The 24566-nt window shown below is 47.3% G+C and overlaps 1 protein-coding gene across 7 annotated transcripts in view; it reads left to right on the top strand.

Moving 5' to 3' along the window:
- Positions 1-24566, top strand: part of CENPT (centromere protein T) — a 1095738-nt gene that overhangs the window by 347693 nt on the left and 723479 nt on the right. For all 7 annotated transcript variants that reach the window (XM_085638668.1, XM_085638667.1, XM_085638665.1 and 4 more), the window contains one exon: positions 5477-5549. In XM_085638668.1, coding sequence (XP_085494794.1) covers positions 5477-5549 — 73 coding nt within the window. The remainder of the gene's footprint in view (positions 1-5476; positions 5550-24566) is intronic.

Here is a 24566-nt window from a genome sequence, read left to right as displayed (position 1 = left end):
ACAACACATCTGGTAATGCGATTGATATAGACATACAAGCAAGAGCGCTCAATCGCGCCCTGTGTGGACTTTTGAGCGTGTAAGCCTAGGGTATGTGGGTCCCCACTCGGTCTATGAGCTGAGAACCGTCTCCCGAGGCCTATGCCTAAGTATACCCAACCAGCTTGCGTGGTGGTCGGTGCGCCTTGCAGGGGCTCCGGGGTGTGCCTATTCCCCTTTGTATTTTATCATAGGGGCTATGGAATTGCAGCAACCATAAACAAACTGGGGATTTATAAACTGGGGGTGCACTGTGTCACGGATGATGAGCAGTACTAATCTTGCACCTGAGAGCTATACCATTGCAAGGTATATTGTTGGGATTACGCGGGCGCGAGGGGGGAGGTGGGAGCGCTGATCACTGCCCACGCGAGGGCGTAATGGAGGTCCGGTCCGCAATTATGACCCGCCGGGTGTCTGGGGCCCTGTACGTCTCCCTGGGTGGGCTCATGGGATATGGGGGCCCCGGGGGGACCAATCGTTCGTGGGCCCGCCACCGTTATCGTTTCCTGCGCGAAGGAATGCAGTAGCATGGCCCTGGGCAGGGAAATCGGGTGTTTGCGAAGTCCCTGGGCTTCCTCCGTTCGGAGTAGCTCTTACTCTGCCTTACCCCACTTTTTGACTGCGCCCACCCATGCCGCTAGGGGAGGCCCCTCCGGTGTCTTCCAGTGCATGGTGATGCACCGTTTGGCCTGGAGGAGCACCAAGGAAGTAAACCGCCTCTACTTTCATGTGCTTGTGTCGCTTGTGGATGCCCAGGGCGCTAGCCTCCCAGGTATATAGGTCCTGCAGCCCGTGACCGTGCGGAGGGCGGTGTGGATCGCGTGCCAGTAACTGTGAAGCATCGGACAATCCCAGAACATGTGTATGAAAGAGGCAGTGGGCTCCAGGCACCTGGGGCAAGCAAACGAACTGTCAGGGAAATATTTCTGTAATTTTTCGGGAGTGAGGTATGCCCTATGCAGGATGTGCAATTGTATATTCTTAAAGCGGTAATTGCGGGATACCTTCTTGGTATGCTCAAGGGCCCTGGTCCATTCCCTGTCATGTAGTGGTCTGCGGAAGTCAGTTTCCCAGTATTCTCCGAGGGGTGCAAGTGTGGGTTGTTTTAGAGTCCGTATGGCTTTGTATATCCAGGTGACTAAGTGGCGCCCAGGCCCCATCTGTAGGATCGCATGGATGACCGGATGTGTGGGGGGCTCCGTGTCAATCGCGCGCCACTGCCTGCGGCAGTCTGTGAGGAGCTGTCTATGCAGTAGGAACTTTCCCCTGGGAAGTTCGAAGTCGTCGACAAGTGCGTCAAAAGTCTGCAATTGTCCCTCAAAAAACAACGCCCCCACCTCCGTCACGGCGTGATCCGTCCATATTTGCAGCAATCTCTCTGTGTAATGTACCGGCCCTTGGGGAACCCTATCAGTGGCAGAAGTGGGGAGTACAGGGGCGCAGCCCGATTCATACGATGAATACGTGCCAAACAGGCGCGCGCAGTCATCACTTGGAGGGGCTTAGTCGGCTGCCTTTAATTATAGACACAATTATTGTATTATAGAATGGAGTACGGTGTTGACACAATTATGGTAGAAATTATGTAAGCGTGGGTCACCGTACCGTGTATGATCATTAAAAGGGTACTATCACCTTATAGTGCCAGTGGGAGTGCGTACAATAAGGATGGTGAGGAATAAAAGGATAAAATTCATGGAAACAATGATTCACCAATAAAACCTCATGTTAAAGCTTAAGACTGTAATAGGCGACGGATGGGTGGACTCACCTGGTCTGTCGCTTAGAAGTGCTAGCAACAGTCCTGGCGGTTACATGAAATCTGGACACCGATTGGGTCCTGTAACACATAATCAACATGAAAAGTGTAAGGCTATTCTGGAGAAAGGTGGTTATCAATACTAGTTCCGTGGTACGCCCGCCTAAGGTGGCGCGACAGGGGTAAACAACTCAGGTGGTCCGCGTTCCCCCGTGTGGGTAGGATCAATGAATCCATGATGCCAGCAGCCGAGAGACAGTAAGGGGTACGCTCGGGTGGAGTGTACTCGGTCGTGTGTCTAAAGGCAGCGGATGGGATGGAACCAAGAAAGGGAGGGGGGGGGCGCGCCGGACACCCATGAGACGCGCCAAGGTCACGCTCACTAAGGAAGCGACCGGGTCGGAGCCCGCATGATGTGAGGATTGAAGCCGGTACTCACCCGCGTGTTAGTAACGCCGAGCCTTAGACCTACCCTGCTGCCAGGAACCGGGATGGTAGCTGGTAGAGGGTGGATATAGTCTGTGCTAGTCTGGCCTTGGGCGGAGTTTCTCGCAGGGTGTTGCCCGCGCATGCCTAGTGGCGCAATGAGATCAATGCAACGGAGTGGTGAATCCTGCCATCTTAGTGTGGAGTTTGATCATAGTGAGCACAGTAAGGTGCAGTGTCAATTGCACGGGCAGAAGTACACGTAAAGGCGATGAGAGGATTTGATCAACAGGATCAACAACCATGACAACCAAGCACTAATGGCGGCACTATTATTAGTTATTCGAGTAATAATGGCAACTACACTCCTGGTGTGGCGGCCATTAAGTAGTAGTACAAAGGTGACTACAGGGGATCGATTCAATCATTGCAGTGTCGAGTAGAGTTAGTTTAAGAGAGTTAATCTACAAACCAAGTGTCCAGACCATCAGGATCAGATGACAAAAATGAGCCATTCGGTCTGGGTGGCTCAGAAATGCGACTTTATGGGCAATGGGTGTAAAGTATACTACAGACGGCAATGATTTAGAGAAGTGAGCCCCATGGGATATCGTCATTAAGTCCTTCTGTGTGAGATGATACTCTATGGACCCATCTCTGTTCAATCCTGAACAGAGAAGATTTGGGAATCTGTGGGTGGGATTCCAGTACAATCCAGTGTATTGAGTCTGGAGGATGTTGTGCCTCTGTGTAATGTCTGTATAGTCTGGTTGTAACTGTTTGTAATATTTCTCCCATCAAGAAAGTTATAGGTAGCCCTGGCCGATCCGCCTCACCCCTGTATTCAAACCTATGGATAGGTCAGAAGTTCAGTAAATGACATGGGAAGTAGCTTTTTAAGTAACTATTACATTAGAAGGATTAGTAAGCAGCAGTCGCTGTGTGGTTATAAATTAGTATCATTGTTCATTACAATGTAGTACTCTTAAGAACCCTTCTCTTTTTCATAAATAAAAAAAAAATCTTATCTCCAACTTTCACATTTAACATATTACATTTTGGTCATCTCTCTTCCTGAATTAGACCTCACTAGCAGAGAGGCATTTTCACCGCTTAAGACCCTTATGATATTCCCTTGATTAGACTAAAGATGCCCTCAACTCTAAACCATTTTGTGTCATTTATTGGTGTATCTAAGCTGGTCTGGAATCTTCTGAGCATGTGAAAAACAGATGCATCAGTCATACAGCATTGCTTATTAGCAAAAGCCCAACTGACCCATCTTTGAAAGCCCCGGGACATTTCTGCTGGAGGTAAATAAGCCACTCAAATCCTCATGAAAAAATCCTAATTTATGAGATTTGCAGAGCATCCCTTTGGAGATCAGAGATCTCATTTGGCATGCATTATTGCATTGACTCTTGATTTTAAAACCAATAATTTAAATGTTAAATCTCTTTACATAGCTGGTTTTTGAAATTGAATTATCATATTTTCCTCTATATTGGAATATATATGAAGTGGTAACTTAGCTCCTTACTTGGTCTTACACACCCAACTGACACTGTTGTACAGTCTAGGATAGGGACGCTCATGGATAACTTAATTGAGCAATGTCACAAATTTCCTATGCAGAAGGGATGCTGGTTTGTCCCATTAAAGTGGACTTTTCAGCCGACTGTATTTTATTATTTTGAAATGGCATGCTTTCATGATAAGTTATTTTTCATTTCCATATATAATAAGAAAGCGTTGTCTATCAAAGATGAATGCATGGTAGAGTATTAAGATAAGGATGGTGTTGCTGTGGTTGTGTGGGCAGTCTAGGCAGCAAAACTAGGTTAATGTCTGCGATGACTAGTTTCCAATGATGTAGCAATCTGCCAAAAATGTCACATGAGATTTATTCACGCCCAGAGAGCATATCCGTAGGTATTGTGGCTCTCTAAAACACTTAGGCACAGATGTATGACCGTTTTTTGATGTCGCAAAAGGGTATTCAACCCTTTTGCGACCTCAAAAAATGGTGGAGGTATGTACCAACGCTATTTTGCTTGTCACAGACTCGCAAAATAGCCTTTGGGACTCGCTATTAGGAAGGGGCGTGCCAAGGGCGTCCCTTCCTACTAGCGATTCAAATATACCGCTGTTTTGCAACCACATTTGCTGTCCCAAATCACTCGTAGTTTACCACCTAGGTGGTAAACCATTCCCAAACGGGAAGGGCTCCCCAGGGGACCCCTTCCTCTTTGTGAGTGGGTGTGAAAATATTTTTAAGAGCAGGCAGTGGTCCCAGGGACCACAGCCTGCCCTTAAAAGATTAAACCGAAATGTTTAATTTTTCTTTTTTTAAATGCATCCTGTTTTCCTTTATGGAAACCTTAAAGGAAAACCGCCTGCATTTAAGAAAAACTGCTTTATGTAAAAAGCAGTCCCAGACATGGTGGTCTGCTGACAAAAAGGGAAAACAGGCTGCATTTAAAAAAGAAAAACTGCTTTATGTAAAAAGGAGTGTCAGACATCGTGGTCTGCTGACAAAAAGGGTTTTCAAATGTCAAAATGTGTGGTGCAGGCAACGCATTGCTCAAACAGTGATTATGTTTGCAATATTTAATACAGAAAGGCACTGTACAATGCTCAATGGTTGTGTAATCTTCTAAGTTCAAGTAACAATAGCGAAGTTCCAATGAATTCACAATGTCTTCTTGGTAATTGTAAATGTCAACCAATTGTGTGGGGGTTTATCTACGTTTCGACCTCCAAAGTATTTTGAGGGGTCTCCTCAGGACATCGTCATCCAACTACCACACCACCTTGGTGTAGTTAGGATCCTGTCAGCAATCTGTCAATCATTTATTAACTCCAAGATTCTTGTGGTACAGTCAGTTACCACTAAGTTATACCCATCCAACTGTTTAATAAGTAAATACACGCTAATCGGGCAGAAGAACTCTGGGCTCCTCGCTACAATTTTCCGCTCACGCAACTGAAACGTAAGCACTACACATTGACTTTTGCACTCATTGTTTGTATTTGTATAATTTAGGGAAAAACTTGCAAAATAGAAATTAAGTTAAGGAAATCAGTATATGATGAGAAAATCTCTCAGAAGTTTAGGAAACTATTTTTGAGGAATAAATTTGCTTTTTATTGATTTGATGTTTTTATTTTGGATAGTCTGTATCTCGTTGATGCTGGTGAATAAACAATGTTGGAACTTTTTCCTTACTGTTTTTTTTTCTTTTTTAGAGATGAATATCAGTAGACAAGAGGAGACGAGCATTAATTTATCTTTCCCAGGCAATGTATCGGAATTCACAAGGTATATAAAACTTTGAGATTTCCTTTAACGTTTCAGTTCTGTTTTTTAAAGTCAATTGCTTTATCATTAATAAGTAAAATAAAATTCCAGTCTGTTTTTTTAATTGCGAGATCGACTCCCCTTCTCACTAGCCTTACCACACTTTGTCTTCTATAATTGTGGTAAGGCTAGTGAGAAGGCGAGTCGATCTCGCCAATCAAAAACCAGACTAGAATTTTATTAATGTACTATCTGGTCTTATATAGCCCAATGGATATTTTCTACGAGCTGTATGTGATATATTGTATTTTTATTTGTGCTTTTATGGCCCTACCGGCCAAAATAAAGTTTTATGATGATGATTAATAAGTAATAAAATAATGATACTACATAATTTGAATTTCCAAACATTTTATAAATATTAGATTAATCAATAATCCATAATAACCATTGAAATCACAGAAAAATATAGCCTGATCAATCCCTTGACTTATTTATATGTTTTCCTAAACCAATGTAGACCTTTATTTTATTGTCTCTGTAAATTTCCTTTCTGGAAATTCTGGTTTATCTGGGCCTGAGAATAGATTTGACCAAGCTGTCTTTGTGTAAATATTACCAATTCTCATAAATGTTGTTTAATTGATGTTTTTAGGTTTTTTTTATTTGTTTAGTTTTATTTCACTGGAACACAGGTCCAAAAGGTATGAAAGGGCCTTATAGAGTAAAGGTGAAGGCACATTTACAAATTGTACATTCTTGTGTCTATTTTAGTTTGAACACATTCACATTTATCTGTATGCTGAGATCAGTCATGTGTGTGATGTTAAAGATTACCTCAAGAATGTTGACTCAAATGTAAGAGGTTCAGCAGGGACTTAAAGGTCGAAGAATTATGGCAAGTAAATGCAGTGTATGGATACGTTCACATTGAAATAAATACATTTTCTTTCTCATGGGATCTTTTTAGATCGTTCTCAAAAACATTGCAGGAGTATTGCATACAAACTTCTGACAAGGGAGAGTGCCACATTTTTAGAGCACAGGCTTGGAAAGACTGACTGAGTGTGATGTTTTGTAAGCACTGGGATTTCTAAGAGAAAATGTTATGGTTAACCTTATCAGAAGCCTCTGATAAATTTAATATTGCTGCAGAGCTGTCCAGGTTCACAAAGATACATGGACTGTTGGAGCTGCAACATGAATCCATCTTCTAGGACCCCATGCAGCTTCTGACACTGGTGTCACGGCTGCCTTTAAATGCCCCTGACATGAGTCGTCTTCAGATCGGCAGTCTAAGGCTTGCAGAGACATGCGGTCACTGGTAGGTAATTTGGCCAAGATACACCCCCAACAAAACCAGCAGATCCAAGATTACACAAATTTGCAGCTTACCTTGTGGGTTTGAGCTCTGTGTGCATAGTCGGCGGATGAGTTGGCAGATCGCTAACTCTCCTAACAGAAATTCGAGGTGTACCTACTGAGATAGCTGGCGGGGGAGGTTGATGGAAGCAGTTAACTTCATTGTACTCAACCACATTATAGGTAAGGCATCATCAGATGCTTGTAGCATAGCAGTTTTCATACTGTAACTGACTAAGACAGAGTTTAAAATCATGGAGCAGTTTATAATCCAATGTGAAATTTTAAAGTTGTGGCTAGGTGACATACCTCTTTTGGGTCAACAAGCAAGCTGGGATTACTGGACCTCAGACTCTGGGGTGGGGGCCTTTTCCGCCGATGTCCCCGGGGCTGACCTACTACAGAACTGCAATCTGTATGCCAAATGCACCTTTTTCACACTGGAATCTCAGGGTACTGTGAGGGAGGTATTCTGAGGGAAGGTGGTGTTGGGTAGAAGCTCGGACACAATAATTACTGTCCAGCGCGGTGCTTTTCTTTGTAAATCACATATCAACACTTAGCTACTTGGAGCTATGGGTGCTACGAACTTCTAAACACACAGTATTATTCAGTTGTGAATCAGGAACAGGTGTGAGCTCACTGTAATACTGTGCAAGTAGCTTTTCTGTTTCTGTAAGTTCTAGGCCAGTCTGTATACGTCTCATTACTAAGGTCCTTTAGGGTGCTTCTGTCCCAATGAATTAAATAACACACAAGCGCACTGCAGCTGGCACCTTGAGCATTGACGAGAAATTCTTCTCCCAGCAGTGCATTGTGACAACTCTTCCTTTTCAGACTTTCCGCTTTGGTGCTTTAGTAAGGTGGTTCTGGGTGGGAGCAGTGCAGGTCTAGCACCCCAAGGTCCCCTTTCCAATAGGAACTCTCTCCCGGAGCAGTCTTTGCTCTTTAATTGCAAAGCTTGATGTTTGTGACAAAGTCAGTACCAGTTAGTACATTACTGTTGCTCTGGCTGACACTTACTGGTGGTGGATGATAATTTTGCTCACTTGACTTATTATGGAAAGTCCTATGGAGCCTAAGAAATCCTATCCAGACTTTGGTTGGCACCAGTTACACTCCCCAGTTCAAGCTGTTCCTTCAGAGATGACCCAAAACCCTGTCTCACGGGCTTGGCTTTTCCTTTGGTATTCTCTTCCTGCAGGACCAGACACCTCTCTTTATAGCCTAGTCCACATGTAGAACCTTAGCTCTCAAGCAAGATGCACAGACGTCAGGTGATGTCCCCTCACTTCTGGAGGACCAGCTATGAAGATTCCGGCCCATGATCTCTTCAGTCCTTAGATTATTCTCTGTAACAATCAGTTCGAGGCATGTGGGCTGCTGAATTCATATCTGTGCATAGATCGCCGCCTAGTGTTGGGTCCGGATGTTTGCACGTTGTTGTCCTGGAAGAGTCTTCGAAGTATCCTGGGATAGGTGACTCCTCCCCTGGACTACAGTGCGCATGGGCATCCTCAGATTGTTTTTTTCCGCCATTGGGTTCGGATGTGCTTATCTTAACTCAAGTTAGGAAAAACTTTTTCCAGGCCAAAAGGCCTTTAGTTCGCGTCGGTACTGTTCCAGATCGGTATCGATAGTATCTTTGTTAGTTTACTAACTTCCAGAACCAACTTGTTCGCATCTTACCCGACCATCGACCCGACATCGACGATGGAATCGAGGACACCATTCAAGCGGTGTCCTGTATGCAATGCGAAATATCCCCATGTCGACGTCCACCCGGTGTGCAACAAATGCCTTTCACCGGATCACGACGAGTCTACATGTATGGCCTGTGCCCGATTCCGATCCAAGAAGACTCTCCGGAATCGACGAGCAGCGAGACTCGAAGCGCAGCAAGCGGCACCGGCCCCGACCAACATCTTCAGCGCCGAGGACGAAGATGTCGAAGACGTGGAGAACCTACCCTCCAGCCCCGCTTCCGAACACGACTCCGGATCGGAGGACGTCGACGAACGACTTTTTCTCAGAGATGAAGCCGACACCGAGGTAGGAGACTACAATGAGGCCTTAGGGGCCAAAGAGAGTAGCTCCGGTGACGAGCAAGGCCTACCCGTACAGACTGAGGATATCCCAGTGCGCCAGTCTATGGCTCCGGTCGAGGGATCGCCTTCGGGCCTTACCCAAGACCTATCCCGCAGTTCTTCGGCCCCGCCCTCTGGCCCGGCCTCGGACATTCAGCGGCAGCCATTACTACCCAAAACGGCTGGTTTCCCTTCTTCGAAACCGAAACCGAAAGCTGTATTGGTTCACCAGAAACCGAAACCAAAAGTGACGCTGGTCGGATCGAGGCCCACCACACCTTCGACGCCAGCAAAACCCGTCGGCACCGACCGCACCAAACGAGACTTCGGTGCCGAGCTTGCAGCAGCCGACGTCGGCGCCGACACACGGAAAAAGACCTTTGGTGCCACCAAACCTACTCGGCTCCCGGCACCGAAACAATCGGCTCCGACCCCAAAGGTCAAACTGTCTGCTGCGTCTCACACCGCTTCGACAGCACCACCAAAGGCACACTCGTCGACGGCCACTACCGCTCCTCGACTCGATGACCCACTGGCGCCGAAGAAGTCCACGCCCGCCTCTACAGAACCGGTCGGCGCAAAAGAATCGATGGCGCTCCAGGTGCGGCCAGTTGCTGCGCAACGCATCAAACACAAAGCAGTCCTCCAGGACATGTCAGGCTCCGAGCCGATAAAAGCTCCAACAGCCTCTTCGGCACCAGCCAACATCACTTTTGGCCTGCCGCCATCCACGGCCCCAAAACTGTTCCAAATCAGAACACGGGTCACCCACACCACGATCACGCCTGCCGAACGCTCTCCTGCAGAGACGTCACCATCACACATCATCGACGCCGACACCGGCAGGATGATGCTCCACAAGAGGAGAATAACTTCCGAGCCAGCTTTGGACTCCTACCGGATCCCGCTTAAGAAAAAGCTGCCAGTGGCTTCGGAACCAGTTCTTTACAAACCTCTCCATTCCTCTTACCAAGATCCACAGTCCTTCTCTCCCACACACTCCGAAACAGACGTTTTGGAGGACTACATAGGTGACCATGTCCCCTACCCCGGAGAGATGGACCCTGAAGGCCAACAGGACCCTGACCAAGCTTGGGATGACCCTGTAGACTCGGGTGCACCTATGGATACACAGGACCCGCAACTCTATGGAGCAAAAACGTCTCCCACAGAGGACACTGCCGCATTCAACGCCCTCATTGAACGTGCTGCGGCCAATCATGGTGTGCAACTCCACTCTGACACCGTCGAGGACGACTTTCTCATGGATACTTTTGCATCCTCAGAAAGGAATATAAAAACTCTACCCATGTTGAAGGGTATCCTCAAACCAGCAAAGGACATCTTCAAGGAACCCACCAGGGCAAGAGTAATAAACCCCAGGATCGACAAGAAATACAGGTCGGCGCCTGGGGACCCTACCTACATTAGAGGCAGTTACCTCTGGATTCCATAGTAGTTGCGAATGCTCGCAAACGGGCACACTCGCAAACAGGTGATGCTCCTCCCCCGGACAAAGAGTCCAAGGTGCTAGAGACCTCCGGCAAACGGGTTGCGGCCCAGGCAGCTAACATATGGCGCATTGCCAATACTCAGGCGCTCCTCGCTCGCTACGATCGAGTACACTACGACACATTAGAAACGTTACTCCAACATCTCCCTGACCAATACAAAGAGGGAGCAGAGATCCTCATCAGGGAGGGACAACTCCTCACAAACGCATCCATTAAGTGTGCACTGGATGCCGCGGATACAGCTGCCAGAGCCATAAACACTAGCGTCATGTTGCGACGACACGCCTGGTTACGAATCTCCGGATTCAAACCTGAGGTACAAAATAACATCCTCAACCAGCCTGTCAACCCCGACTACTTATTCGGGCCAGAGGTTGACACCACCCTAGAGAAAATAAAAAAGGACACAGACACTGCAAAGTCCATGGGGGCTCTCCAAACGCAGTCCTTTCAGAGCGGCTCCTTTCGTCGCCCCGGAAATAGAGGAGCAGGTAGAGGACAGGGGTCACAGCAAACCTACAACAAGGGAAACACACAAAGTTCCTACGATAAAAACACCCGGGGTGGTTATCGTGGCTCAAGCACAAAGGGCAGAGTACGCGGATACGGCAACACCAGGTCCTCCCCCAAGAACAAACAGTGACGCCCTCTCCCTTCCTCCCGACCACATAACACCTGTCGGGGGAAGGCTACAAAGGTTCCTGTCCACGTGGAACACCATTACCACAGACAGGTGGGTCAAAGATATTGTCAAACACGGTTACTGCCTAGAATTAACCTCGACTCCACCCACAATACCTCCAAAACACCGTCCTATGTCCTCAGAGCACTTAACGCTCTTACAGCAGGTAGTGCTAAGTATGCTACTAAAAGGCGCAATAGAGGTCGTACCCGTCCACGAGCAAGGTACGGGGGTGTACTCCCTGTACTTTTTAATACCGAAAAAGGACGGGTCACTCAGACCTATACTAGACCTGAGACCCCTGAACCGCTACATTCTCTCCGAGCATTTTCACATGCTCACTTTACAGCTAGTCCTCCCGCTGCTCAAGCAGGGAGACTTCCTGGCCACACTGGACCTCAAAGATGCGTATTTCCACATACCCATTCACCCCTCACACAAAAAATACCTCAGGTTCACTGTTCAGGGGCAGCACTACCAATTCAAAGTCCTTCCCTTCGGCGTGACAACAGCACCCAGAGTTTTCACAAAGTGCCTAGCTACTGTGGCTGCACATCTACGGAGGCAGCACATACACGTCTACCCTTACCTGGACGACTGGCTTGTTCAAGCAAAGTCAGCCCAGCAATGTGCCAGCCACATGTCCCGCACCATTCACCTCCTTTACAGTCTAGGGTTCTCACTAAATTACCCAAAATCCCATCTCCAACCCGCACACGTACAACAGTACCTAGGTGCGACTATAGACACTCTGGCGGCCACAGCTCAGCCAAATTTAGTGAGAATCAACAGCATGCAAATGCTGATTTCCAAGTTCAAACCACAACACTCCCTTCCCGCGCGAGTGTTCATGCAGTTGATAGGCATGATGGCCTCCTGCATTTTCATAGTCCCACACGCGAGACTACATATGCGCCCGCTTCAGGAGTGCTTAGCACGTCAGTGGAATCAGGCTCAAGGACAGTTGAAAGACCTAGTGTTGGTGAGCGGTCGGGCATACAACTCTCTGCATTGGTGGAATCCACAAAACCTTTGCAAGGGCCGACCGTTCCAAGAGCCTGTTCCACAAATAATACTGACAGCGGACGCGTCTCTCCAGGGATGGGGAGCTCATGTACTCAACTACACAGTGCAGGGACTATGGACAACACAACAAAAGAAGATGCACATCAACCTTCTGGAACTGATGGCAATCTTCCTGGCTATGAAAGCATTCAAAGTACACTTGTGCAACAAAGTCGTGTTGATCCGGACGGACAACATGACCGCCATGTACTACATACAGAAGCAGGGAGGAACACACTCTCCACAGTTGTCTCATCTGGCTCAGAGCATGTGGAAGTGGGCCATTCAGAGGAACATGTTCCTCATGGCGGAACACCTCCCCGGCAAGGACAACCAGATGGCGGATCTGCTCAGCAGACACAGCCACCAGATGCGCGAGTGGGAGTTACACCCATCAGTACTCCAACCGTACTTCCAGCAATGGGGTCATCCAGAGATAGACCTATTCGCCACAAGCGAAAACGCAAAATGCCAAAGCTTTGCCGCCAGGTTCCCACATCCACAATCGCAGGGCAATGCGATATGGATGAACTGGTCCGGCAGATTTGCGTACGCTTTTCCCCCAGCGCCGTTGATACCGCTGGTGGCTCGCAAACTCAGACAACACTCCCTGACACTCGTCCTGGTTGCTCCAACGTGGGCACGCCAGCCATGGTACACCACTTTTCTCGAACTTTCCGTGGTGCCGCATCAAAGGCTGCGGATCAAACCCGCGCATTTGACGCAGAACCATGGAGAGATTCAGCACCCAGATCTGCAACAGCTGAACCTGGCGATCTGGCTCCTGAAGTCCTAGAGTTTGGCTACCTAAACCTGCCACCTGACTGTATGGACATCATTAAGGAAGCTAGAAGACCCACTACCAGAGCTTGCTATGCAGCCAAATGGAAAAGGTTCGTCATTTATTGCAATAATAATGACATTAACCCGCTAGACGCATCCATCCAAAACATAATTTGTTACCTCTTACACCTATACCGATGCAATCTGGCGTACACCTCTATACGTGTCCATTTGACCGCAATATCAGCCTATCTCCAGAACAGGCAGCACCTCTCTTTATTCAAAGTGCCTGCCATCAAAGCATTCTTGGAAGGACTCAAACGAGTAATTCCTCCAAGCCACCCACCGGCTCCAATGTGGAACCTCAACTTGGTCCTCACACGCCTGATGGGTCCACCCTTTGAACCTCTACACTCATGCGAGATTCAATTCCTTACCTGGAAAGTAGCTTTCCTAGTAGCGATCACTTCTTTAAGAAGAGTTAGTGAACTCCAGGCACTTACCGTTCAAGAGCCATTTATACAGGTTCACGCCAACAGGGTCGTACTACGTACCAACCCTAAATTCATGCCCAAGGTGATATCGCAGTTCCACATGAATCAAACTATTGAACTGCCTGTTTTCTTTCAAAACCCACAAACTGTCGCAGAAAGAGCACTCCATACACTAGATGTGAAGAGAGCCCTCATGTACTATATCGACAGGACTAAGATCTTTAGGAAGACAAAACAACTTTTCGTTGCCTTTGCCCCACACCACAAAGGTAACGCTATCCCCAAAGCAGGTATAGCCAGATGGATCGTTAAATGTATTCAAATTTGCTATCAAAAGGCTAAACGCACATTAACGATTCCCCCACGAGCCCACTCTACACATAAGTTAGGGGCCTCCATGGCTTTCCTAGGAAACATCCCTTTGCATGATATATGTAGAGCAGCCACCTAGTCCACTACACACACATTTACCAAACCCTATTGTGTAGATGTGCAATCAAAACAGCAGGCAGCTGTAGGACAGGCTGTTCTCAAAACTCTTTTTCAGACCGCTGCAGCTGGCACTGGTAGCCGCCGCTAATAGGAGGTACTGCTATGTATTCTATGCACAGATATGAATTCAGCAGCCCACATGCCTCGAACTGAATATGCTACTTACCAGTATGCATCTGTTCTTGGCATGTAGGGCTGCTGATATTCATATCGCCCTCCCTCCTCCCCGGCGCCTGTAACAGCTGCAGCTCTCAGAATTACTGTAAGCATGGTCATCACTTTCTGTATCTACTCCATCACTGCCACAATGGCGAAAAACAATCTGAGGATGGAGAGGATGCCCATGCGCACTGTAGTCCAGGGGAGGAGTCACCTATCCCAGGATACTTCGAAGACTCTTCCAGGACAACAACGTGCAAACATCCGGACCCAACACTAGGCGGCGATCTATGCACAGATATGAATGTCAGCAGCCCTACATGCCAAGAACAGATGCATACTGGTAAGTAGCATATTCATTTCCTTGGACCATTAAGTCCCCGGAATTGGAACCAAGTGACGATAGTTTGGGTCTCACTTTTTACGCATTTTCCAGACAGTGTATGTTGATGCCACTCTCAATGTCCAGGAGCAAATTCATAGTGACTCTTATTTCATAGGTATGTGTTTCCTTCTGCAGAGCAGACACATTCTTTTTCAAAGGTGACGAGACTGGCTCCAGTTTAAGCATTTAAAACAGGAGCACAATAATGTCTCAAGGCTCTTACTTTAGCTGTCATCCGCCTTCTGGAGTTGCACTGAGGAGACAAAGGGGGCAGGAACTGTCAAAAACATTGCTCCAGTATTGGAACTTTAATAGATTCACATGCTTGAAACATTCCCTGATGATGAGATGGGAGTCCCCGGTATATTGCGAAAAGGTAATGTCACAGTAGACATAGGACTCAAAGGCCCAAGGCCTCATTATTTAGTAACCTATCCAAGTCCTTATTTAAAAAAAGAACCTAATTTAGAAAACAACCAATCAGCTGACACCACCCTGTGGAACCTTCCTGAAAGGAGCTCTAGCCCCTCAGATTTATTACTGCACGTCGTGCTAGGGAGTCTCCCCTGAGCTCAGCTTTTTCCTCACAACCCTTTGGAATTACCTTTTTTCATATATATATATATATATATATATATATATATATATATATATATATCTATCTATATCTATCGGATGTTTGCACTTGTTTTTGTCCTGTAAAGTCTTTGGAAGTCACGAGATAGGTGGCTTCTCCTTAGGATCATAGTGCGCATGGGTATCGGCTCCATCCTCAGATTGTTTTTTTCCTCCATCGGGTTCAGATGTGTTTCTCGCGCTCCAGTTCGGAACCGTTACCGATTCCTGTTTCGACGCGTAATCCTTCACCCTTTTGACGGTATTGTCTCGATCGCGAACCCTAATCGCCGCGCATCTCTACAACTCTTCGATTCCGGTCGTCGAAGAAGGCCTTCGGGCCGACCTGAGACTTGGCATCTGGCACATGGAAAGGACGCCTTTCTAAAAGTGTCCTCGATTGTGGGTCGAAATTTCCCCACACCGATCTGCATGAGGTGTGTAACCTCTGCCTCTCTCCCAAGCATGAAGCCAGAGACTGTCCGGCTTGTGCCTCCTTCCGCTCGAAGAAGACAATCTGGGATTGTCAAGCTCGAAGGACCATGGCTCGCTCGTCGAGTTCGATCCCCGACGACATCTTCCAAGAGGGCATCGATGTGCCAGAGGAGCGGGTCGAAGAAGGCCTCACCAGCGCCTCCGAAGCCAATGACTCCGTCGAAGAAGTGACTCCAGCTCAACGGGTCATAAGTAGAGACGTCAACCCCAACCCACTCCCTATAACCACAAAGGCTTTGGTCACACCTTCACCTTCGGTCTCAGGTGCACACCGACACACTGCTTCCCATGCCCTGTACTCGGGCCTGGCAAAGAAGCTTAGCAAGCCTTCCGGCGACTCGGGCTCGAGTCTGCCTGCCACCGGCACCGAAACCCAATCATCGGCACCAAAAAAGAAGCCGCACCCATCCTCGGGGCCAACCGCTACTTCCACCCCGAAGCCCTCGGCACTGAAGACACCAACCAGTGACTCCCCGGCACCGAAAAAACACTCTGAGCCGACGAAGAAGCCGCTCCCCAAAAGTTCGGACTCTCACTCTTCGGAGCCGAAAAAACCATCGACACCGAAGAAGCACACAGAGACTGGTAAACCACACGGCTCGAAGCCCAAAACCGCTCCGCAGCTGGCGACGAAAAAGCCCTCGATGCCGACGCAGTCGACACCGAACAACCAACCTTCTTCAGAAGAGCATTTTCAACCAGACCCTCAACAAATAACTCTAACTAAAGACCCTAAAACTGGTTAATTGACTCTGAGTTCCAGAAAAAGACCACTGGACATGCCTGCACCAGCTCCACCACCTAAAAAGAGGGATATAGCCACATCACCTCTTAGGGTCCCTTCTCCACCTCCACCCCTACCTCCTCCACCTCCTCCTCCACCTCTCCAACCTCGTTCTGCTACGCCATCCCCTATACCAGTAGATGATGACGACACATGATGACACAGGGAACGGTGACAACGACCTGCCACTAGATGACCCCAGTCCACCAGGTTCCCCTGACCCCTGGGATGACTATAATACGCTTGATGTCCCTAATGTCCCGCAAGAGGACATCTACCCCTCTAGGCCTTCCCCACCAGAAGGCACCATGGGTTTTAATCCGCTAAAACACCGGGCTGCCCAGTACCACGGGGTCGACCTACATACAGAACCGGTTGAAGACGATTTTTTAATGGACACTTTCGACACCCCCCAAAGGTCCACATCCACTTTACCTATGGTCAAATGGGTTATTAAACATGCTACAGACTTGTTTAAGGACCCTGTCAGGTCTAGAGTCCTCAATCCTAGAATTGAGAAAAAATACAAATCCGCCCCTACAGACCCAGCTTACATTAAGGGCCCTGTTCCATTAGACTCCATGGTGGTCTCAAATGCTAGGAAAAGGGTTGATTCGCAGACATCAGGTGATGCAGCTAAGCCCGACAAAGAGTCTAAACTCCTGGACGCATCTGGCAAAAGAACAGCGTCAAAGGCAGCTAATATTTGGCGCATCGCAAATACTCAAGCCCTGTTAGCCAGATACAATAGGGCTCACTATGATGAGTTGGAGTCCCTACTCCAACACCTCCCGGACAAATAAAACCATAAGGCCAACGACCTAATACAAGAGGGTAAAATTATCACCAATACCTCTATCCGGTGCGCTCTTGATGTGGCAGTTACGGCATCCAGAGCAGTAAACACAAGCGTCCTTCGCAGGCACGCGTGGCTACGCATTTCCAGTTTTAAACCTGAGGTGCAAAGCTCTATCCTCAACCAACCATTCGACCAACAACACCTTTTTGGCCCGAATGTTGATGCATCCCTTGAGAAGATGAAAAAGGACACAGGCACAGCCAAATCAATGGGAGCCTTGCAATCGCAAGCTCCCAAACGTTCTTTTCGTCGCTCATCCTACAAGGGCAACTCCAGGGGATACTCGTCTGAAACCCCATCCACCTCTTACAAGGCTCCCACCCAATCCCCCTTCACCAGAGGTTATCAGAGAGGAGGATACAGAGGCAACAATAACAAGGGCAGAGGCAAGACTAACAACATCCGCTCTGCCTCCACCCCTGCCCAATGACTTCCCTCCGCTTCCCCCGGACCATTCCACTCCTGTCGGGGGGAAGGCTACAGCAGTTCCTTCCTGTCTGGACCAACATCACCACAGACAGCCTGGTGCGACAAATAGTACAATCAGTTTACTGTCTCCAACTTACCTCTACCACCCCAAACATTCCACCCAAACAGCGTCCAATGTCAGCAGAACATTTGTCACTCCTGAAACAAGAGGTAGTTTCCTTACTACAAAAAAGTGCAATAGAACTAGTTCCCCTGCACCAACAAAACACAAGAGTTTACTCCCTGTATTTTCTCATACCAAAGAAAGACGGCTCTCTGAGACCTATTCTAGACCTCAGGCCACTAAACCTATACATACAATCAGACCACTTCCACATGGTCACACTTCAGCAAGTCCTCCCTCTACTTTCACAGGGCGACTTCCTGGCCACCTTAGGTCTCAAGGACGCCTGTTTCCATATTCCCATTCACGCTGCTCACAGAAAATATCTCCGGTTTGTAGTGGACGGGCAGCACTATCAATTCAAAGTGCTCCCTTTCGGAGTCACAACAGCACCACGGGTATTCACAAAGTGCCTAGCAGTAGTCGCAGCCCATCTAAGAAGACAACACATTCGCGTCTTCCCATACCTCGACGACTGGCTCATAAAAGCCAGCTCGTACACTCAGTGTATTCATCACACTCAAGCAACTATCCAATTACTCCACGACATGGGGTTCACAATAAACTACACCAAGTCTCATCTGCAACCCTCTCACACGCAACAGTTCCTCTGCGCCACAATAGACGCCTCAAAAGCGCTAGCCTATCCCAGTCCAGCCAGGATAGCAAACATTCTTGCTATCCTACCCTAATTTCAGCCGCATCACTCTCTTCCAGCTCGAGTGTTCATGCAGCTCATAGGGATGATGGCCTCTTGCATATTCATAGTGCCTCACGCAAGACTCCAGATGCGTCCCATACAAGGGTGCTTAGCACGCCAATGGAACCAGGCTCAAGGTCAGCTAACAGACCTGGTGTTGGTAGACGGTCGCACTCATCGCTCTCTGCCATGGTGGAACATCAGAAACCTTTCCAAAGGGTGACCGTTCCTAGAGACAGTTCCTCAGATTGTCATGACAGCGGACGTATCGCTCTCCGGCTGGGGAGCTCACCTATTACATCACACCATGTAAGGCAGGTGGACACCACAACAACAGTTATTCCACATCAATCACCTGGAATTACTGGCCATATTTCTAGCCTTAAAAGCATTTAAAAAACAAAATTCAGGCAAGACTGCCCTAGTCCGCACAGACAACATGACAGCCATGTACTACATACAAAAACAAGACGGGACACACTCTTTGCAGCTCTCACAGCTAGCACAGAACATATGGAGATGGGCTATACCTCAGAACATTTTTCTCCTAGCCCAATATGTCCCAGGAGTCCAAAATACCATAGCCGATCTGTTAAGTCGTCAAACACAACAGATCCACGAGTAGGAACTCCATCCACAAGTTCTTCAACCATTATTTCAACTGTGGGGGCAACCACAGATAGACCTCCTCGCAACCCACGAAAACGCCAAATGCCCAAGCTTCGCCGCCAGATACCCACACTCATTGTCCAAAGGCAATGCGATATGGATGAACTGGTCAGGCAGATTTGCGTACGCCTTTCCACCTCTTCCACTCATACCACTGGTGGTGCGCAAACTACGGCAACACTCACTGACTCTCATTGGGCCAGACAACCGTGGTACAGCACATTTCTGGAACTGTCAGTAGTTCCGCACCAAAGATTACACCTCTCACCACGCCTCTTAACCCAGAACTGTGGAGAGATGAGACACCCGGACCCAGCTCAGCTCAACCTTGCAATCTGGCTCCTGAAATCTTAGAATTCGGTTACCTTAACCTTCCTCCTGACTGTATGAATGTCATTAAGGAAGCTAGACGCCCTACCACTAGAGCCTGCTACGCATCCAAGTGGAAACGATTTGTGATATATTGTCATACCAATAGCATCAATCCCCTAGATGTGTCTATCCAACACATCATAAGCTACCTACAACACCTACAAAGGTGCAACTTGGCCTATACGTCTATTAGGCTACACTTTGCTGCCATAGCAGCATATCTACAAAATAGACAACATTTATCACTATTCAGGGTACCTGCCATCAAAGCCTTTATGGAAGGACTCAAAAGGATAATTCCTCCCAGAGTTCCACCCTCACCTGTGTGGAATTTGAAAATATCGTTCTCACAAGACTAATGGGGCCCCACTTTGAACCTCTACATAAATGTGAGCTACTATTCTTAACATGGAAGGTTGCTTTCCTAGTGGCCATTACTTCTCTAAGAAGAGTTAGTGAGCTACAAGACCTAACTCCATTCTTACAAATCCATCACAATAAGGTTGTTCTCCGAACTAATCCTAAATTCCTCCCTAAAGTCATTTCTCCCTTCCACCTTAATCAATCAGTGGAGTTGCCCGTATTCTTCTCGCAACCACACACAGTCGCAGAAAGAGCTCTTCATACTTTAGATGTTAAAAGAGCATTGCTCTATTACATTGAAAGAACACAACCTTTTCGGAAAATTAAACAACTTTTCGTTTCTTTCTCACCACCACACAAAGGCAACCCCATATCAAAGTCCGGGATAGCCAGATGGATTGTTAAATGCATACAAATTTGCTACCACAAAGCAAAACTTACTTTAACTGTTCCTCCTAGAGCCCACTCTACAAGAAAAATAGGGGCTTCTATGGCATTTTTAGGGAACATTCCATTAGATGACATCTGCAAAGCAGCTACATGGTCTACACCGCACATGTTCACAAAACACTATTGTGTAGATGTGCAATCAAAACAACAAGCTAGTGTGGGCCAAGCTGTACTCAAAACCCTATTTCAGACTACTGCAACAGAAACTGGTGGCCGCCGCTAAGGAATGGGACTGCTATACAATCTATGCATAGTGTGTAATCTGCAGCTCATATGCCTCGAACGGAATATGCTACTTACCATTATGCATCTGTTCTTGGCATGTAGAGCTGCAGATCTACACACGCCCACCCGCCTGCCCTGCTTCCTTTATCTGTTCGAGTATTATCTTATTTAGATACAACATACAAGGGCATCTTCCTGTTTCTTACAAAGCTCCATCATTTCCCTGCTGGCAAAAAAACAATCTGAGGATGGAGCCGATGTCCATGCGCACTATGATCCTAAGGAGGAGTCACCTACCTCGTGACTTCCAAAGACTTTCCAGGACAAAAACAAGTGTAAACATCTGGATCCAACACCAGATGGCGATCTATGCATAGTGTGTAGATCTGCAGCTCTACATGCCAAGAACAGATGCATACTGGTAAATATATATATATATATATATATCTGTGGCACCTGCAGGAAATAGAGCCTGCACTTCGATGATCCCCCATAAGGACTGCCTGTATTGTCAATACCCAGACCATAAAGCTAAGCAATGTAAGGCATGTCGCACATTTTCTTCAAAGACTTTGAAAGATCGTGAGGGAGGCTTTTACTTTGACTACAGAGGCTTAAAGACAGGGATGATCCTGTTTCTGATGAGGAGAGTGATGTTTCCTCAAGATCCTCCTCTAAAACACCTCAAAGACCACTGGATGACTCTCCAGGTCACTCTTCTCAACAACCTCCAAAGAAGATGCACAAAAAGTCTTTAGAGAATTCTGGAAAGCAGGACCCATCTTCCAAGTTCCGTCCTCCACAAAATGCTAAAAGTTCAGTTTCTGTCAAAAAATCCTCTCGGAAACTGGCTTCAGAACCTTCTTCTCCACCTGTAAAGGTTAAACATGCTTTCAAAAAGCCTACCTCAACCCCGCCGATGGACAGCTCATCGACGACCACCGTCGCCACTATTACAGTGTCATCGGCGCCGATCTCATCGACGACGTCATCCTCGACAAGTCCCCTTGTAGTCGCCAGTGAAGATCACCAGGGCCTATAAGTCATCATCGCCGAAGCTTCCAACGACTAAGAGGACGACAAGGTTTTCGTCGATCGCTAATCCAGCGTAGACGATGAGCCTGCTGTCGACTGTCCTTTCGTTGTCGATCTCTCCCATCATGTCGTCGACTGCCTCGTTGGCGATGGATGTATCGTCGACGGCGATTCTTTCATCCATGCCTATATTGCTGGCAGAGGTTTCACTGTCATCGTCGACGCCGCTTACATCCGTTGACGGCTTGTTGACTACTACGACTGTTTCTTCTAAGATCCAGACACACACTCAGGCGATGACTGCATCGATGACCTCGTCGACGACGCCTGCATCCAAAACAGGAAAATTGATTTTTCACCCAAATTTTCAACAGGAAAAGCTGACATCTTCTTTGACATCTCCAAGTAGAGTTCAGTCCTTGTTACCAGCACACCTCGTAGATGATGATGATGATGATTATTCTGATGACGACAGCCTCTTTGGGGCAGCGCAAAGTTCGTCCGAGCTTAATGTAAAGTATCACAAAGACTCTGATGAGCAGGAATATTCTGGTCAGCAATTTTACTACTCTGACCAACGTAGTCAGCAGCAGCCACAACAGGACATGGTATGCCTTCCATCCACTGTGGTGACGGATCTACAATCCATGTTAGCGGATTACAGACAGATTTCCGCCAACGTCGTTGTCTCCTACACCAGCACCTCCACCACTTCCTATGGTACAAACTCAACCTCCATTTTCTCCTCAAACACAAGTGCCTGTACAACAGCTATCTTCCTCTGATAAAGAGGAAGAAGAACAAGTGGAAGGGGAAATACCGGAGGATGAACAGCAACAACATGACGAATGGGACGATTACATTATTCCGCCACCAGCATCTCCCATCTCTGCCACAAACTGATTCACCTTCAGAAGACATAGGAGGTTTCCATAACCTTTTAGAGAGAGCAGCCAGGCACTTTAAACTTCCAATGCCTGAGCATCAGCAGGACTGTTTCCTTTACGATTTCAAGGAACCTTACTGGAAATCAGTCAGATCAATGCTCATTATTGACTAATTTGGGACCAAGGTTTGAAAATAATGCGGAACCCAGCAACTGTGCCGCTAGTCTTACCAAGACTTGATAAAAGGCATAGCGCTCCAAACGATGCACCTGCTTGTCTTAAGGGTCATCCAAGACCTGATTTTTGTTTCTTGTGGTTCTTTGTGTGCAAGAAGGCAAAAAAGTGGAGACCAATCCTAGATTTGATCAATCTAAACAAATTTCTCAAAGGCATCCCGCATGATCACCACCCAGGAAGTGTTGCCACTTCTCAATGGAAACGACTACATGGTGTCCTAAGACCTTCAAGACTCATATTTCCACATACCCATTCACAAGAAACACAAAACGTTTCTCAGTATCCGGCAGGCACTACCAGTTCTGAGTGTTGCCTTGTGGGCTCAAATCGACCCCTCGCATTTTTACAAAATGTCTAGCGCCAGTAGCAGCATATTTCAGACAGCATCGCCATCAAATCTTTCCTTAACTTGATGACTGGCTAGTCAAAAGTTCTACCTACTACGCCGCAAAAGCATCTACCAGGGCCTGTCTACACCTCTTCAGTCAACTGGATCTCACTTTAAATCTGGAGAAACCAGTCCTTCAACCTTCCGAGCAACTAATATTTCTAGGAGCCATCCTGGATATTACTTTAAAAAGGGCTTATCCCACATTGGAAAGACAACAAAAGCTTCTGACTTCAGCAGGCCGCATACAAAAAAGGAAGTCTCTTTCTGTACGCCTTTACAAATCTCTCCTGGGCAGGATGTCTTCCTGTATTCTTCTCATCCCTCACTGCTGCCTGCACATGCGTCCTCTTCAGGAAGCCCTGAACATCCATTGGGTGCAGGTCAACAGAACATTCGACGACCTAATTCAAGTAACTCCTCAAATGGTCACCTCACTGCTCTGGTGGACACAGCCTCGTCATCTGTCTCAAGGATTACCATTCCTGCTGCAAGCCTCTCTGGTAATAACTACGGATGCTTCCCTGGAAGGCTGGGGAGCCTTCCACATGAACTTTGTATCGGCGGCAAATGGCCGCCATCTCAACTAAACCTACATATAAATCATCTAGAACAAAGAGCGCTTTTCCTTTCTCTATAACCTTTTCGGCCCAGAATAAAGAATTCCTCTGTGCTTTTTCAAAACATACAATACTATGACAATGCACAACTTAAGGAAGCAAGGAGGAACTCGATCTCTTTGCCTTTCTCAAGAAGCTCAACTGATTTGGAGCTGGGCAATTCGACACAAAATATCTGACTGCGTAATATGTACCAGGGAAGCAGAACACCATAGCGGATTCGCTGAGCAGTTTACAAACAAACTGCCATGAATGGAAGTTGAATCAAAACACTCTTGATCACATTTTCTGTTGCTTAGGCAAGCCAGTTTTACACCGACTTGCACCAAAGCCAAATGCCAGTACTTCGCAAGCTGGCATGCCCAACAGGGATCCTGGGGTAATGCTTTTTCAATGGCATGGTCCAGCGTATTTGCCTACGCTTTTCCTCCCTTTCCTCTCTTTCCAAGGGTGCTAAAGAAGATAAAAGCGGAACCCTGGAAAATCATCTTAATAGCGCCAGCGTGGCCTCGCCAACATTGGTACACGGAAGTCTATCTTCTGTCTCTGCAACCTTGGATACCTCTCAAGCCGATTCTGCCACTTTTAACCATGAACCAGGGACAAGTTAGACATCCAGACACAGGTTCTCTGAGATTATCTGCTGGACTCCTGAGTTTCAGGAGATTCAACACCTGAATATCCCACAGGAATGCAGCGAAATCCTGTCTCGAGCTCCAGCGGA

The sequence above is a fragment of the Triturus cristatus genome, chromosome 12 (genome assembly GCF_964204655.1).
Source record: "Triturus cristatus chromosome 12, aTriCri1.1, whole genome shotgun sequence".
In the NCBI taxonomy this organism is placed as follows: domain Eukaryota; kingdom Metazoa; phylum Chordata; class Amphibia; order Caudata; family Salamandridae; genus Triturus; species Triturus cristatus.
This window is presented reverse-complemented; position numbering and strand designations above follow the sequence as displayed.